This window comes from Passer domesticus, chromosome 19, assembly GCF_036417665.1.
Source record: "Passer domesticus isolate bPasDom1 chromosome 19, bPasDom1.hap1, whole genome shotgun sequence".
NCBI classification, from domain to species: domain Eukaryota; kingdom Metazoa; phylum Chordata; class Aves; order Passeriformes; family Passeridae; genus Passer; species Passer domesticus.
Genome location: NC_087492.1, coordinates 1,407,978 through 1,425,480, shown reverse-complemented (window position 1 = coordinate 1,425,480; position 17,503 = coordinate 1,407,978). Strand labels below are relative to the sequence as shown.

Below are 17,503 nucleotides of genomic sequence, written 5' to 3'. Positions count from 1 at the left end.
TTTCATTTCCTTTCACACGATGCCTCTGATTGTCTCAGCCCGGTGATGTCACTTCAAGATTTTGCTTATTTCATTGTTTTTCTCCTTATTCTGGTTTGAAGCTGGGAGTTTTGCTCGCTGCCTGTGCCCCTGGCAGGCAGCAGCAGTCCCTGCACACAAAGGCAGGATCCAGGGAAGGGGGGAAAGCCCAGCCCAGACCTGAGCAAAGCTCCATTTACCCAAGAATCCCAAAGCTTTTCGTTTAGGAGAATATTTAATACTCTTATTAATCATTTTTAATCCGTTTGCTTTTAATTAAGAAACAGCATGATGCTTCCCTATCAACATATGCCAGGGAGCAGATTAATTGTGGCTTAAGATAACTCTCCTTGATTGGTGTAATGTATTAGCTAACGAGCTGCCTGCTTTTGGAGAGCTCAGGCTCTACCTTGGAAAGGCTGCTGCCCTCCAGAGAACATCCCCCCTTCCCTGGAACCCCTGGGTGTTGGGGACTTCAAAAACAGAATGAAAAAAATAGAATTAAAAAATAAATCACCCAAATAAAATAGAATTTTAAAATATAAAGCAAAATAAATAAAGTAAAATACAATAAATGAGGTAAAATAAATAAAGTAACAAAGTAAAATAAAGTAACGTAAAGTAAAATAAAATTAAACAAAAAAAAATTGAATAAAGTAATATAGTAACAAAGTAAAATGAAATAAATAAATACATAAAATTAAGTAATGTAAATAAAATTAGATTAAATAAAAAAGAATAGATAAAATAAATAGAAAAATAAAATAGAATAATGTAGAAAAAATAGGAAAATAGAATATAATAAAACAGAAAAAATAGAAAAATAAAATAGAATAAAATGGAAAAAGTAGAAAAATAGAATAAAATAAAATAGAATAGAATAAATAGAATAAAATAAAAATAAAATAATTTTAAAATAAAATAAAATAAAATAAAATAAAATAAAATAAAATAAAATAAAAACTGAGATTGGAGGCTTGTGACAAAACCAACCCAAGAGCAGCTCCAGAGCTTGCCCTTCCTTCAGGCTGAGCACACTCCTGGCAGGAACACCCCAGTCCCTGCTGTGCATGCCCACCATGGGCTGGCAGCCCTGGCAGGGGCTCAGGGTGGCAGTGCCCTGAGGCCGGGCAGGACAGGGCTGGCTGCCACCCACAGTGACCTTCACCCTGCACTGCCCTTCACCGTGCCCTCCACCATGGACTGACCTTGACCGTGCCCTCCACCTCGACGAACCAGCGGCGCAGCATGGCCTGGATCTGTCCGTCTGTCAGCTCGGGGTTGGCCTCGTGGATCTTGCTCTTCACGGCCTCCTCCAGCAGCAGCCGCCGCAGCCGCCAGTAGAAAAACGTCCGGGAGGTTTTCCAGTCCAGGACGTCCTGCCCGGGGCAGGGGACAGCAGTGAGGGACAGGGGTGTGGGACAAGGACAGGGGTGAGGGACAGACACAGGGGTGAGGGACAGGAGTGAGGGACAGGGACAGGGGTGAGGGACAGGGAAAGGAGTGAGGGACAGGAGTGAGGGGTGAGGGACAGGGACAGGGGTGAGGGACAGGAGTGAGGGACAGGGGGAAGGATTGAGGGAGAGGGAAAAGAGTGAGGGACAGCGGGGAAAGGAGTGAGGGACAGGGACAGGAGTGAGGGACAGAAAAAGGAGTGAGGGATGGGGGAAAGAGTGAGGGACAGCAGGAACAGACACACCTCACTCCCACAGGGAAACCCAGGCTGGGATTTGATGGAGACTCCCCGGGGATCCCGCCCTGTCCCACCCGGTCCCCAGGAGCTCCACAGGCTCACGGAGGGTCTGGCTGCAGCCCTGTCCCCGGGAAGCCGAGGGACACTCACGGTTATGGCCCCTTTCTCCTGCATCCTGCCCGGGGTGTCGTGCAGGTCAGCGAACTGCATGGCCACCTGCTGGTACATGGGCACCAGGAACTCCTCCCGCTCCTTCAGCTTGGCCTCCAGCTCCTTCCTGTCAGCAGGGCTCAGCTCGGGGGTGCCTGCAAGCACACACAGCTCAGACCCTGGGCAAACTTGGGGTGCCTAAAACCACACACAGCTCAGACCTTGGGGAAACTTGGGGTACCTAAAACCACACACAGCTCAGACCCTGGGGGTGCTCAAACCACACACAGCTCAGACCCTGGCGGTGCTCAAACCACACACAGCTCAGACCCTGGCGGTGCTCAAACCACACACAGCTCAGACCTTGGGGAAACTTGGGGTACCTGCAACCAAACCCAGCTCAGACTCTGGGGAGGTTCAGGGGTGCAGCTTCAGAACTTGGGAAAGCCAAAGGACAAAGCCCAGAGGATCAGCTCCCAGCAGTGCCCAGCACACCTCTGTGGTCCAGCCCAGATTTTGTGCCACAGAGACTCAGGCAAGGCTCTGAGGGTGTTTTCACCACGGAAACTCTGTTCCATTTAAATGCCAACGATCTGAGCCATCAATTAAGTGACATCTACAGGACTTACTCCTAAAAGAGAATGATGTCCCAGCACTGCTGTTCATTTAGCAGGAAACACAGACCATGGCACAGCACCTTCCCCACTGCAAGTTCTCCTTTAGCCCACTGCAGGGGCTCTGCAATCACAGGGGGAAGCCAGAGCAACCCCAAGCCAACAAACCCAGATCAAACCACTGGGCAGAAGCTTTACAGAAACTCCAGGAGGGACAGCTTCACCCAGTGCAGAATCCAAGGCTGGAATTCACTGTCACTGGGCCCCAACGGGCTCACAGAGGGTGATCAGACAAATTCATGCCAGGAGATTCCAGCACAGGCTCCTGAGCATGAAGATCAGCTATCAGTCTGTGCTCAGGAAGCCTCTAACCCACAGCTGGAAGCTGAGACAGCATCCTGGGAGCTCCATCCCAGGATGCTGCTGCTCCTTCCACGCCCCATTCCCACACACACAATAATCCAAGGCTGCTGGTCCAGAGGGAAGAGCTCCCAGTGCCTGAGCACCCCAGGGCCTGCTCACACACCCCAATTATGTATTTTCCAAGGCACAGGCCCTCCAGACAAAGATCCCTCCCAGGGAAGGAATGTTTTTCCTGTGCCTACCAATATAAATGTTACCTAACCTTTCAGATGCGAGTAAGAAGGTTTTAATTAAGAGAAGCTCCCCTTCTAACCTTCAGAATAAAAAATTATCTATATTTCTCCACGCTGAGCTCCCAGGCTCCCTGGCTGCAAAGGCAACACAAGCACTCGAGGCAGCCCGGGGTGAATTCCGGCCCTGGCAGCGAGTCCACCCAGCCAGGCCCAGTAATGATTTAGGTGAGATTAACAAATATGTCAATGTCTATTTTCTGCTTAATTTAAAAGCAGCGTCTATAAAGATTTTTGACTTCTGAACCCTGTTCTCCTGGAAGAAAGAAGGTAACAATGAGGAGGGGGGATAAAGAGTGATTATCCCATCATCGATCGTTTGTCAGGAGCATTTCTTATTCACTGGACTATTGTAAAAAGCTAAGCTCTCGATCAATCCAGTAAGCCCCCTGTACAATTAAATATCTTGGAATGGTTTTCTTTCTTTCCTAGTCAGATCTCGAGGCCTCAGGGTTTTTCAGAAAGCCTGGGCTTTATTTATTTATTTCTCAAGGCAAAAAAAAAAAGAAAAGAAAAGAAGAAGTCTCCTTCCACAAATCTTATCCTGGCAAGGAGAGGGGAGTTAAAATATGGGATTCCTTTGCTCTAGAGGTACTTGACAGTTAATGAAACTGTTAAAGTTTAAATCATAGGAGCATTATAGACCTCTAGGTATGGATTGGCTGCTAATCAATAGGGAAACAAAAGGAGCAGTGCTCCCAGCCAGCCCCATCCCAGAGGAGAGAGCCTGGCACAGGTGGGGCAGCACCAGGAACAGGAGTGACCTTCCCACCCTGGCAGGGGGCACAGGGCAGGCTCCTGCAGTGCCAGGAATGTCACCCTGCTCCTGGAGTGCAGCTTCCCCTGCAGCTCCACATCAGCACGGCTCTGAGGGATGGGCAGGGCTGGGAAACAGCTCAGCTCTGCTCCCAGCCCCCCCAGAGCCCCCCACGGCAGGGAACACCCCAGCACCTCCTGCTTCCAATGGCTTTCCTCTCTTTTTTCTCAATCAGCAGCAGAACTGCCCTAACCAGCTTGGAGAGATGCCCTGGGAAAGCTCTGGGGTCCCACCTCCCTTCCACACCTCAACAACAGCCTCTCACCTGAACCTCACCTCCTCCTCTCCTGCCTTGAGCAAAACAGCTGCCAGACATAAATTTATTTTCTCCTGGGAGGGTGGGCAGGGCTGGCACAGGGTGCCCAGAGAGGCTGGGGCTGCCCCTGGATCCCTGGCAGTGCCCAAGGCCAGGCTGGGCAGGGCTGGGAGCACCCTGGGATGGTGTCCCCAGTTGGCTTTAGGGTTCCTTCTAATCCCAACCATCCTGGGATTCCATAAAATTCACCAAAAAATGCCAAAGGTGTCCAGGCTGCCCAGGCAACTCCCCCAGCCCAGCTGGAGGGAGCTGCTCCAGAGGGGAGAGGGAAGGTCACAGGGAGCCACTCACGTCCCTGGAGAGACAGGCATTTTTGGATTGTCTCTTGTTTCTTTAAATGAGACAGGCTGTAATTGCTTCACTAAATATTCAGCAGGATTTATGTCAGAAAGGTGCAGCATGAACAGCCAGTGAAGGTCACACCAGCTCGTGGCACAGGCTGCAAATATCCTTGTACAGAATCCCTGTGATTCCCACCCTGGCCCTTCCCTCTCTGCTCCTGAGCTCTCATTTCCAAACACCTGAAGTGTGCCAGGGACATAATTCCAAAAAATTCCTGCCCCCAGCCCTCCTGGGAGGATGTCCCAGTGCCAAGTGCCACGGAGGAGCTGAGAGAAAGCAGGACCTGCTCTGGGAGCCTTGTGACTGTGAATTAGCACCAATTTAAATGCAGCAGCACCTGCACAGGGAAGCAGCTGCTGAAACCAGCATCACCCACAAAACAAAGTTACAACCTGTGTTTATCCAACACCCCGTGAGAGATGGAATCAGAAGAGCAGTGTTCCTCCCAGGTTTTCCTGAAAAACTGGCAGTGGAGGTCAGTTCTGGTCCTGCACCTCAAAATGTTTGTTTTCAGAGAGGAACTGCTGTGCTGAAGTGGAGCTGAGTGATGAATACTTGAGTGTTCACTCATTATTTGGAAATTTAAAGGCAATTTTGGATGCTCTTTAGCCAAGTAAGGTGTGAACCAAGCCCCAGCAGCACAGACTGACTGCCCTAGGAAATGAAATAAGTGAAATAAATAAAATCAGAGGTGCATCCAGCACACAGGAGCACCTCCCAGGACCAGCAAGAAGGACATTCCCACTATCACAACACACATCAGGTGATGACTGGATGCTGCCTTTTTCCTACAGGAAACATGGAAATGCAATAGCCAGCCTTGCTGGAACTGGAGCCATTCTGCCACTCCTTTCACCCACATTCCACCCCATTTCTGCACCCATTTCAAGGCACAGAATCTGTATGATGAGGCTTATTTTCACTCCACTGCTAAGTGGTTTAGCCTAATTGTACTAAATACATAAAATTGAGTCTCTGTGTTTTAAACTCTGGCCCAAGGCTTGTGGCTGCCCCGTTCCCACCTCTCTGGGTGACCCCTGCTGTCCCTGCACACCTGCTCCAGGTGGGAATGTGCTCTGGGGCAGGAGAAGGGCCACCCTCCCTCGCCCTGCCCCTTGCTGGAACAGCCCAGCCCTGAGTGACACTTTAATAAACCACGGGGCTAATCAACATTTCAGCAACGGTGCTGCAGAATTGATAATGAACAGATTTATGTCAAATGATTCAATATCTGCCAGCCTCCCCTGCTCTGCCACGTCCAGCCCCGGCGTGGGCTCGCGGGACAGCATCTCCCTGGTGCTGCTCCCCAGAGCTCCGGGGAGGGATGACAGCCACTCAGGGGTTAAAGAGAGGCAGTGAACCCCCAGCTAATGAGTAAGAATTCAGCAGGCAGTGTAAGATAAATGGAGCTTTCTCTGCTTCTGCTGGAGTCAGCATGAACTGCGGCCCTGCGGCTTGTTTGTGGCAAATGGAGTGCGCGAAATATCAAAGGGCAGTGATCCAGAAGAAGACCGACTTTGACAAATTTTAAATTGGCCAGAAAGAAAACCAGCAAAAAAATAAAATAAAAAAAGAAAAAAAAAAGGAAAAAAGGGAAAAAAATTATGCAATCCAGTGTGTCCTGCAATCTTGGCTCCCCTGCTCTGGTGTGGAATTAGTGGCAGAACAACAGCAATGATCAGCAGTGCTGGAGCAATTACGATCCATCTCAGGGAGATGCTTATCAGTGACTGAAGCTTTTAGAGCTCTCCCTATGTACAGTTGTAAGTGACTTGCTCTTGTGTTGCAGTCATTTTAATTAAAGTGTATGGAGTTTGCTGGGAGTAATTACCCTGTAGAGGAAGAGGGGGGAAAAAAACCCCTGACCAGGCTCCTGGCTCCTCACATGGCGCTGGGTTTGTGAGGCTGTTGGCAGAAACTCTACCCCATCTTTCCCTCTGTGGGCTTTTTTTAGTGTCCCACAGGATTCAGGGCTGGCCTGAGGGTGTCCTGCACCCACAGAGGTGAGTGAAGGTGATGCTCTGCGCCCCCTCCCTGCAGGATTTCCACACTCCAGCCTTTCTCCAGGGGATGGATCCCTTCCCCAGCCACGGGCTCTGCTGGAGCAGGGCTTGCTGGGCTGCTGGCACTGCCAGGGGGTGTGGGAGGTGAAGGTGAGCCCTGCCAGCAGCAGCAGGGCTGCCCTGCAGGGCCCAGCTGAGTGCTCCTCTTCCCTAAGCACACCTCTGATTTCTCCTTCCAGAGATTCCTGCTCTGTCTGACACACACCATGGGAGGGGAAGCTGTGGGTCCTGCCCGCCTGAGGAACTCCACTGAACACCTCCAGAGAGGCTTTTTGGGACTCTGAGCTGGTCCCCATGATTTGGGGTGGTCACTGTCCCTGTGCTCCTAAAGGAACACTGTCAAGTCTGACAGAGGCCAAAAGTGAGATAATAACTGAAAATAACCTCCTTGCAGCTGCAGACTTTAAAACTGGGATTTAAGTCATGGAATAACAAAATGGTTTGAGTTGAAAAGGACTTTAAAGATCATTGCATTCCACTCCCTGCCATGGGCAGGGACACCTTCCACCATCCCAGGGCACCCCTCACCCTTCACCTGCTATTATTCTCTTCCCAAGGCACATCAAGAGGGTTGTTTTGTATACAAATTGTTGCCCTGCCATAAATTAAAAAAAAAGCCAAATAATAAAATGTAACTGCAGCAATAGCCAGGATTTATCAGTCATTTGCAGAACACTTTTCCTCCTGAAGGATCCCAAAAGGCTTTATAAATTCAAGCCATACCCACATGGCACGCTTCTCCCTCCACTGAAATGTAGTCAATTTTGGAGGTAAAAGGAGGCTCTGTAAGATTATACTCTTATAGTAAGAGCCAGTAAAGGACTATTTAAAAAGCCTATTCCCCTGAGAGAGAACATATCTGATATTAAGTGCATTCTGCTGAACACTCTGTATTTTGGGATGTTGAGCGTACGGCAGGCGCTGGGATCACTCGGAGTGGTAATAACACAACCCTGGCTGAGCTCTGCACAGCCCCCTGTTCACAGAGACATGGACAACATTCCTCATTCCCTTGCAACTGAAGAGCACACAGATATCATTACTGCAAACTACCCCAGACACTCAGAGCCAGTCCAGCAGCCCAAAATGTCTTTGATCAAACCCTTTGTTACGTGACACGACGCCTGCTGAAGGCTTGGCCCACAAACCTTTAGTGAGCTGAGCAATTGCTGAGCTGGAAATCAGACCCAAGCATCCGCAGTGAGGGTCTGCTATCAGATCCAGTCAATAAAATATAATAAAATAGAGAAATCAGCTCAAAAAACCACAATATTCCACACCCTGGGTACCCTGAGCATGCACGAGTGTCACCTCACACATGCCGCGGTCTCATCTGGCTTTCTTCCCAAGTCAGGCAGCAGTAAATAAAACTGGAAGAGGCTGCTGCAATGCCCCCCTGGGCTGTGGCACGTACCCAGGCGCTCGGCCAGGCGGATGTACACCGGGTCCACCCTGCGCATCGTCTTCACCAGGTCCTTCCTGCGGAACCGGATCTCCACCGTGCCCTCGGGCTCCAGGATCCCTCCCCTGCAACGGGAAAAGGAGAGGCACCTCTGCACCTGACTCTGTGCCGTCAGGCACAGGAATGAATGGTTCAAGGTCTGCTGGGAAGCATGTGAAAAGAGAATGGGAGGGGGTAGGAGTGTAGGAGTGTGCCCCCTAATGACAGAGTGGCAAAGCTAGCCTTTGTCCCCCAAACAAGGAAAGAAGCCCAGAAGTTTCTCTCAATGATCAAGTGAAAAGCCACCTTATCAGACCCTAGAGACTTCACTAAAACCTTGGGGACACTTAATTGGATAGAAGCCAAAAAGTCCCACTTGAGCCATAAGGTAGAAAAGAAGAGAACAAAAGGACCACGGGGCTTTTGTGAACGTGTTGCTAGCAAGAGCAGACCTCTGTACCTAACTCAGATTTTCTGTTTATTATTTTGCCTTTTATTAAACCTTTTTGTTTCAAACACTGCAGCAGAAGCCATCCTGCTCATTATTTGCCTCCAAAGGTAATAGCTAAGCTATCCTTAGGTGTATTAGGTTCCCTTTTGAAGGCTCATAAAACCCTGACCCGACAAAACAGAACCTAACAGGAGGGAGACAGAGCAAAGGGAGGATTTTGAATTCCGCTTTCTCCAGGCCGAACGCACAGACGAGGCCCCACATGTCCAGCCCCAGGGGAACCAACTGTCCCAGGCCAGGCAGCCCCTCCCAGGCTGGCTGCAGGCAGAGGGTCTGTACCTGCTGTCCCTGTCAGCGTACATCTCCATGTGCCGGGGGTTGATGGTGGGGTCGATGACCACCCAGGAGCCGCCGCGCAGCTCGCCCTGCGGCGGGATGTAGATGAGCACGGGCTGCCGGTACTCGCGCAGGCCGTCCACGATGTAGGCCCCGAACTTCAGCACCTGGTCATACATGTCTGGGTGGGACACAGAGATGGTCAGCGTGGCTGGGCGGGACACAGAGATGGTCAGGAATGACTGGGCAGGACACAGAGATGGTCAGGGTGTCTGGGATGGACACAGGGATGGTCAGACATGTCTGGGTGGGACACAGAGATGGTCAGGGTGGCTGGGCAGGACACAGAGATGGTCAGCATGGCTGGGGATGGACACAGAGATGGTCAGCATGGCTGGGATGGACACAGAGATGGTCAGCATGGCTGGGGATGGACACAGAGATGGTCAGAGTGGGTTGGGGGGACACAGGGATGGTCATACATGTCTGGGCAGGACACAGAGATGGTCAGCGTGGCTGGGGATGGACACAGAGATGGTCAGAGTGGGTGGGGGGGACACAGGGATGGTCAGGCATGGCTGGAGATGGACATAGGAATGGTCAGCATGGCTGGGGATGGACACAGGGATGGTCAGGAATGACTGGGATGGACACAGGGATGGTCAGGACACAGGGATGGTCAGGAATGACTGGGATGGACACAGAGATGGTCAGCACGGGTTGGGGGGACACAGAGATGGTCAACATGGCTGGACAGGACACAGAGATGGTCAGGGTGGGTGGGGATGGACACAGGGATGGTCAGGAATGGCTGGGGTGGACACAGGGATGGTCAGGAATGTCTGGGATGGACACAGGGATGGTCAGGCACAGCTGGGACAGGGACACACAGCCTGGAGTCCCACAGCAGGTGCCCTGGGGATGATCCATCCCCCATTCCCAGCCCACAAACATTCCCACAGTCTGGGAAATCAGCCTGGCTGTGTCTGCACTGCCCAATTTCAGACTCACCACCCCAGACCTCTCCCACAACTCGTGTAATGTGAATAAAATGCACCTAAGGGCAGCAGAGCTTTTCCAGATCTTCATAAAAATGTGTGTGGAGAGGGATGGGGAACAGCACTCTGCTCTTCCTCCATTAAAATTTGTTTAAGGCACTTTGCTCAAAATTAATAAGAACAACTCCACTGTGTAAAGACAGTACATTGAAAATATCAGCCCCAAAGGTGATTTAAATAAAAGAGAAAAAGGGAAGGCAGAAGAATTTCTATGAGATGATATAGTTTCTAATGGATGCAGTTTGTAATGGAAAGGGGCACTCTTGAATATATATATTTTGTTACATATAATTATATCTACAAGTATTAAATCAAAATACAAGAAATGAAAAATAGTTATTAGGCTCATCTAGCCCACCTCTTTGTTCACACAGGACCATTCCTTCCACAGTGCTTTTGAAAGCTCCCACTTAGAAACCCCAAACAATCAATCGGCTTCTTTAGGGCCATTTCCACAGGATGAGATTTCCCTCAGAACTCAGCCAAACCTCCCCTCCCTCCCATTAATTCCATGTCACCACCCCCTGTACCACCCTACACAACGTCTGCTCTCCTTCAGCTGCCACAAAGAGCAGCAGATTTCCAGTGGGGTTTGTCCTCAGGCACTGCAGGTATCCATCCCTCACCTTTCCAACCCCTCCATCGCTTGGGATTTTTGCTTGGACCCTCCCAGTTTGCCTCATTTCTTCTGGCCATTAAAACACCAGTGCAGAGAAAATGAAAGATCTGCATTTATGTTCCTCACACCTGCTGCAACAGGAACAGTCTGGAAGCACTGAGACACTTCTATTCATCTAAAATCCTTCTATCCCTCAAGAAAAGCCTCATTTCTGGGGAAGAGAGAGACCCCAGCCAAGGGCCCTTTGTCATTAACCTTCATTTTAGTGTTTAGCATTAACATGAACATAATTAAGCAATTAACTCTTTGGGAAACACTCTTTGCATATATATACACACAAAGAAATATAAACTAATATATATTAGCATATTTATATATACTAATATATATAAATATATATATATTAGTACCACAGGCACTGATAATATCCCTCCATTTCATTTCCAAGGTCATTGCCCAAACACCCAGGAAAAGGAATTTCATGTTATTTAAGAGGTATCAAATGCTGACAAAAGGAAGAACAATTTATTCCCTCTAATTGGGAATAAACATAAATCCCAGCAGAGACAGTGAAGAGTGAGAACCAAACAAAACTCCAACCTTTCCCTTTGTCCTGAGCAAAGAAAAAGACTCAAAAGGGGTGACAAATTTATTACTAATTATACAATTATTTTATTATGTAGTGCTAGTAATAAACCACTTGAAGTACTTTCAGCTAATTCTAGTGTTAAGAAAATAATTGCTTGATTCAAATTATTTTAACTGAATTAATTCTTTACTAGACATTTTTTACTAGTGCTACATAATAAAATAATTGTGTAATTAGCAATACATTTTTCACTCCTGCCACGGGTGTGTATTTTACTCAGGTGAAGTGCAGAGAAGAGCAGCACTAATTGTTTGAACAGGGCAGAGGGAGGAGAGGCAGAGAAATTGGGGGAACTTGATGCTTTTCTCAGAGCTCCAGGTTTCCCAGGTGGGAAAAGAAAGGAATTTATTTCCTTGCAGGAAATAAAGGACAGGATTTTATTTCCCAGGTGGTCAGGGAGCGTTTCTGTGCCTGAGGATCCTTTGGGATCAGCCTTGGGGGAGTGAGAACCTCCCCTGCACGGCTCTGCTCCCTCTGGGAATGTCCCAGCAGCCTTGGCACCCTGAGCAAGAACTGACTGAACCCCAATATTTGTCATTAATAGGGCCCAGGCTGGCTGCCTTTGCACACCCAGCTCTCCACCAAGGCTGGTGCTCTTCTCCTGGGGCTGGAGAGCCCCGTGGTGCTCCCAGATGTGGCTGTAAGCTGTGCAGAGGAGCATCCTGCTCCCTGACTGCCACTGCCAAGGGTGCCCACCGTGCTCCAGGACAAAATCCCTGTACTCATCTCAACCTCAGCCTGGCCTAGTGAGAGGTGTCCCTGTCCTTGGCAGGGGCTGGAATGAGGTGACCTTCAGGTCCCTCCCAGCCCAAACCAGCCTGGGGCTCCACGAGCAGGGCGGGGATGCTGCAGGATGTCCCAGGAGAGCAGAGCTGGGTCTGCACGGGGGTGGGCAGTGCCCACAGAGCTCTGTCCCCTTCTCTGCTGCGCTGAGGCCACCCCACAGGGACACACAGCTGTGCCCACTCCCTGTGGGGGTAAATCCTGGCACTCAGAGCCCTCCCTGCCCCTCTGGAGCTGGAGCAGATCCCACCAGCCAGCCTGGAACAGCAGAGGGGACCTGAAGACAGCACTGGCCATCAAACCACCCCACAACCCAGCATCAAATCACCCAGCCCAGCACCAAATCACCCAACCCAGCATCCAACCACCCAGCCCAGCATCAAATCATCCAACCCAGCATCAAATCATCCAACCCAGCATCGAGTCACCCAATCCAACCACTCAAACCACCCCAGCTCCAGCCCGGCCTCTTCACTCACTGGATCATTTTATATTTATGGGATTGCTCTTTGTGATCTGTCCCGGGCAGAACTGAGCAGTAAAACCCGAGCCCCCACGGGCGAGCAGGGCTCCATGTGGGGGGATTTGCATGTGCTCAACCCCCCTTGCTGAGCCCAGGACCCCGGTGCTAATTTGCAGGGAATTTCACGCCTGGCGTCTCCCCGCCGTGGGTCACCCAACTCCAGCCCTGCCAAATGGCTCCTCCATCGCAATATTCCAGCCAGGTTTTCATCATTTAATTCTGCATTATGCTCAGGAGCCTTCTGGCCACGGAGGGAGCTCGTTGGGGAAGGCACCACCACCACGAGCTGCCTTTATTTAGGGCATTATTTATTTATTTTGCAGCAGGAATTAGACCTCCCAGGCTGACTAGGAAAGAGGGGGTTTAATTTTTTCCCTATTTTTTTTCCCTCTTCCTCCCCCTTCACTAATGTCAATTTTCAGCATAGCAAGAGCTGTCTCTAATCTTTTCCTACTCATTACACACAATTTTGGAGTCATTTTACCCACAGTGCAGTCGGCTCCTGGCAGTGTGTTTGTGTGCACTGAGGGGTGGCATAATTGTTTATTTTCCCTCCCTGCATAATCCCCAGCCAGCACTGAAACCAAAACTGCAAACAACTCCCCAAGGGACCCCGAGAGTGTCAGGAGACACCAGCAGCAGGCAGGAGGCTGGAAAATGCAAGGAGCAAACTGCAATGGCTCTGTCCTTCCCTCCTCCTGCTGCCAGCTGCCTGGAATAACTTGGGATATGCAATATAAATATTAACATCCTCATGCTGCCTGTTCCACCCAACTCCAAAGCTCAAACTCAGTTTCTGAGGAACCAGCAAGGCCAGACCTGACATTTTAAGGTAAAACAACATTTAAGGACTAAATAAGGTAAATAAATAAGGGAAAATTACATCACCAACTTCCCAGTGCGTTGTGGGGCTGGGAAAGCAACTCATGTAGGGGGTGCAGTAGCAGCACACAGAATCCACCCTCAAAGGCAATGGGTGTTTTCCAGAGGGAAGAATTTTGCCCTCTTTTGCCACGTCTCACCTTTGCATCTGCAAACTCAAAGGCTCTGCCTTGTGCCCAGCTGAGGAGCCAGCAGAGCCCAGCAGCCTGTGCCACCCTGAGACCTCCAGTGCTCCTGCAGCCTCCCTCACACAGGTGAGAGGCCCTGATCTAATCTTTCACTTCAAATTTTATATCTCCATCTCACATCCTTGGCACTTCACAACATTTCAAGCAGCACTCTGTGGTGCCCTCAGCAGCCAAGACAGAGCCAAAACCACCCCCAGGACAGCTCCAAAGTGCTGCTTACCTTTCATTCCCCCAGAGAAGCCTCTCCAGTTGGCAAAGACCATCAGGGGCAGCCCTTCCCTGTTGAAGTCCTTGATTGCCTCGGCTGTTTTGAAGGCAGAGTCAGGGAACCACACCTGCCCAGCCTGCTGGATTATCTGGTGGGAAGAAAAATCCACTGTCAGTCCTTGAAGCATGTTATTGTAAGAGTTAAAACACAGAAAAACCATCAGGAGCTGTGATGTGGGATAAACAACGAGGAACATGGCAGGTGAAATGTGTGGGATCTGCTTGGCCGTGGGAAAATTGGGACAATCCTTTTGCCAGCAATTTCAACAGCAGCATTCCCATTAATTCAGCTAAGGACAGCCTGGCACTGCTGTAAGGAGGGGAAGGAGAAGAGAAAGAAAAGGACATGGAAAGCCCTGGGGAGATGAAGCAGGGCCAGGGCTGTGAAATCAGGCAGGGGAACAGCAAAATGTCAGAGCAGGGAGGTCATGGAGCACCCCAGTCACAGCAAGAGAGCAGGAAAGGGATTTTTGCTTGTCACATCTCCTGGGCCCTGATCCCTGCCCCTCCCCTGAGTCCTGAGGGAAGCAGGACTGCATGGAGTCTGGGAATTCCCAGAGGTTTCCTGGAGGAATGGTCACCCAGCAGTGCCAGCTCTCCAGGAACAGCTGCACAGGGTACCACACGTGGGGAAAGGAGGGAACCCCTCCTGGACAGGGCTCTGGCAGGGGACAGAAGGGACAGACAGGAGCACACAGCCCACCCACCTTGGCCTCCGAGTCCAGGTTTGCAGGATCAGCAGGAATGCTGAGCTCCACCGTCCTCGTTTCCACGGCAACCACTCCTACAGGTATTCCTCCCAGCCTGCAAACAGGTGAGACAGTGAAATTCCTGCTCCTGCTGTACACATCCAAACAGCCAGCATGGACAAAGAACAGGAGCAGCCTTGGGGCCTTTTGAAGAGTTCAGGCTGGAGAGTGCCAGAGAGGTCACAGCTCTCAAAGCAAAATCTATTCCAAAAATGAGCACATTCCTCTCTAGAAATCAAAGAGAATAAACCAAACCCAGATTTTGAATGGTAGATCTGTGTATCCACCACCCTTCACCTGCCATCACCCAGATTTTGGTACTGGTGGTGTCGACCACGAAAAATCAGAGAATCCCAGAAGGGGCTGGGAAGGACTTTAAACAATTCCTGTGCTTTCTCCAGATGTGCTGCTGCAGGATGACAGCCAGGGGGGCAGGGACAGAGGGATGGGCAGCAGGGCAGGCACCAAGGGGATGCCCAGCTCTGCCCCCAGGGCTTGCAGGCCCTGCTGCACACAAAAGCCATGGAAGCCACGCGGCCAGGACAGTCCCAGCAGAGCCCCTGTCCCTCCCCAGGCAGCCCAAGCTGATGACACACGAACAGGGCCCATGTGCACTGAGGGGCTGAAATATTCCCAGTGCCTGTGATGAAGAGTCTGCTGGAACCCCATAATTGCAGAAGCCGTCTTAAATCGGTAACTTATAACTTCTGTATTAGGGCCCATGTGACCTAATAAAGAACATCTTTATCCAAGTATTACAGTTATTTATTGAACTTGAAAACAGCTCAAAACAACTTCTGTTTTCCATAATACTTCATATAAATTTTATCAGGCTAGCACATGAAGATGCTACATCTTGTTTTATAGTGTGTCCCTGGACAAGTTGCCATAGAATAATAAAAGACAATTTACAGCCAACAGCACACATATTCCAAACATACATACAAGAGATGAGTTTTGGCAGCACTTACAGTAACAATCCCAGAAGAATACATTCATATTTGTTTTTTTCAAAGTGCCACTGCTTTTGAAAGGAGTCTGTTTCATTTGTGTTATATATCCCTGCTGTGTGAGAGTCCAAAGCCACTCGGAATTTGTCAGAAGAAAGGAGCTGCAAGTGAAGCTGAGCATGGACAGAGAGCTTCTGGCTTTGCCAAATCATTGATTTCCACCCCTGGCACAGTGCTTAGCCTGGAAGCCTTTAAATTATAGAATTATAGAGCCATGGAATGGGTTGGAAGGGACCTTAAAGGTCATCTCATCCTTTTCTTTTCAACTCCTTCTATTAAATAGATATATGTATATATATATAGACACAATAAGAGAGAAAGAAACAATCACAGGAATGTTGTATTCTAGAGAAATGCAAAGCATAACCCAAACTTGATTTCTAGAGTTGCTTAAAACACAGCTCAGAACTTACCTTGCTCTCCCCACCACCACTGTCTGTGCCCAGGGCTGCATGATCTCCATGAACGAGCCATGGTCAAAGAAGCCACTCAGCCACTGCCCTTTCTGATCTACAGGGAAGGGAAAAAAAGGGGAAAATCAAAGGAGGAAGGAGAGAGGGAAGAAAGAAAACAGAATATCAAAGCAACAAATCAAACTTGCTTTAAAATGCCAGCTGGAGAACATGGCACTGTCTTTTTATTTATTTAATTTTAAATAGATGACAATACAAGGGAACATTAGACAGCTGAGCATTTGTCTGCCTTCAGCCATCATGTCTTATTTCATTTCCTAGTCTGCATAAAGACAGCAATTTATCAGCAAAAGCATCATTTATTGTTAAACGATGGGGTTCGGAGAGCAGAGGGACTTCCCATGCTTTTAAATAAATAACTCTGCTTTTTTCAAGACTACAAACATTTGTCAAAAGGCAGTAAAGTCATTAAAGATGGTTTTCTACACATCTATTTCTATTTTAAAACTTATCTCATATTCTTCTCTTGATCCTGCCTAATCTTTCTTTGAAAGAAGGAATGCTGCAGAAACCCAGGAACTAAATATGAAAATTTCAATGGTATTTCAGAGTCACTTACAGAAATCACAATTCTGTGGGGCAGCTGATGTGCACTGGAGTTTTGGGAAGCTCTGCATAAAAATAACCCCCAAAAAATCCCCCCAAAACCCCAAATCCCTCCCAGCTTCACCCCCTGGCACAGAGCTCCTGAGGAACTCTTCCCTCTGAACAAGCACCTCTGCTTCTGCAAACCCAGGCCCAAAACCAATTAAAAAGTGGAGATCCAAGCACGCTAACCTCTGCTGACTTAAACAGGATGGAGAGTGTTTTATCAAGCCCAAACTTGTAATTACTGTGTTCTACATTCCTTGCCTCTGTGGCCCCACTGTAAAATGTGACCATCCATTTCAGAATTATCTCTTTATCGCGAGCCCGAAGCTGATCGTTTAGATTCTGGCCTCGTGTCGGGCGTCAGTTTGAAGAATATCACAGCAATATCTCCTCTAATAAATGGCTTCAACTTTTCACCTAGGAGATATCTGCTTTAACTTATCACAGGGAATCATCTGCTTTCCTTAACGCTTCCACTAAATTAAAATCTGAAGTCACTCGATTTGGAAGCCGGCGTTTGCGGCGCCCGGACAGCTGGATGAATTGCTTGAGAGATGATGAAAAAATATTATCCAAAACCAGAAAACTTAGTTTATCACAAATCTCATTTTAGCCCCCCAGACTCATTAATAACAGCAGGAGTAATGGTCACCCAGTTTGCAGCTTGTACCTACACAAGGCTGCACAACCCCAGTGGTGCCAACACAACTCCCCAAGATCCACAGGAATACTGTGATTCCTTTAACATAGACCCTCTGTGGATGGACCTTCCCCTAAATCATAAAAAAAAATCCATAAAAGTAACTATTCATAGATC

The 17,503-nt window shown here is 49.0% G+C and overlaps 1 protein-coding gene across 6 annotated transcripts in view; it reads right to left on the bottom strand.

Annotated features, from left to right (window-relative positions):
- The window catches only part of ACACA (acetyl-CoA carboxylase alpha), a 107,140-nt gene that overhangs the window by 4,037 nt on the left and 85,600 nt on the right, over nt 1-17,503 (bottom strand). For all 6 annotated transcript variants that reach the window (XM_064394762.1, XM_064394764.1, XM_064394763.1 and 3 more), the window contains 7 exons: nt 16,036-16,132; nt 14,571-14,667; nt 13,817-13,952; nt 8,898-9,075; nt 8,081-8,193; nt 1,862-2,016; nt 1,227-1,397 (listed from right to left, as the gene is read on the bottom strand). In XM_064394762.1, the coding sequence (XP_064250832.1) occupies nt 1,227-1,397; nt 1,862-2,016; nt 8,081-8,193; nt 8,898-9,075; nt 13,817-13,952; nt 14,571-14,667; nt 16,036-16,132 (947 nt within the window). The remainder of the gene's footprint in view (nt 1-1,226; nt 1,398-1,861; nt 2,017-8,080; nt 8,194-8,897; nt 9,076-13,816; nt 13,953-14,570; nt 14,668-16,035; nt 16,133-17,503) is intronic.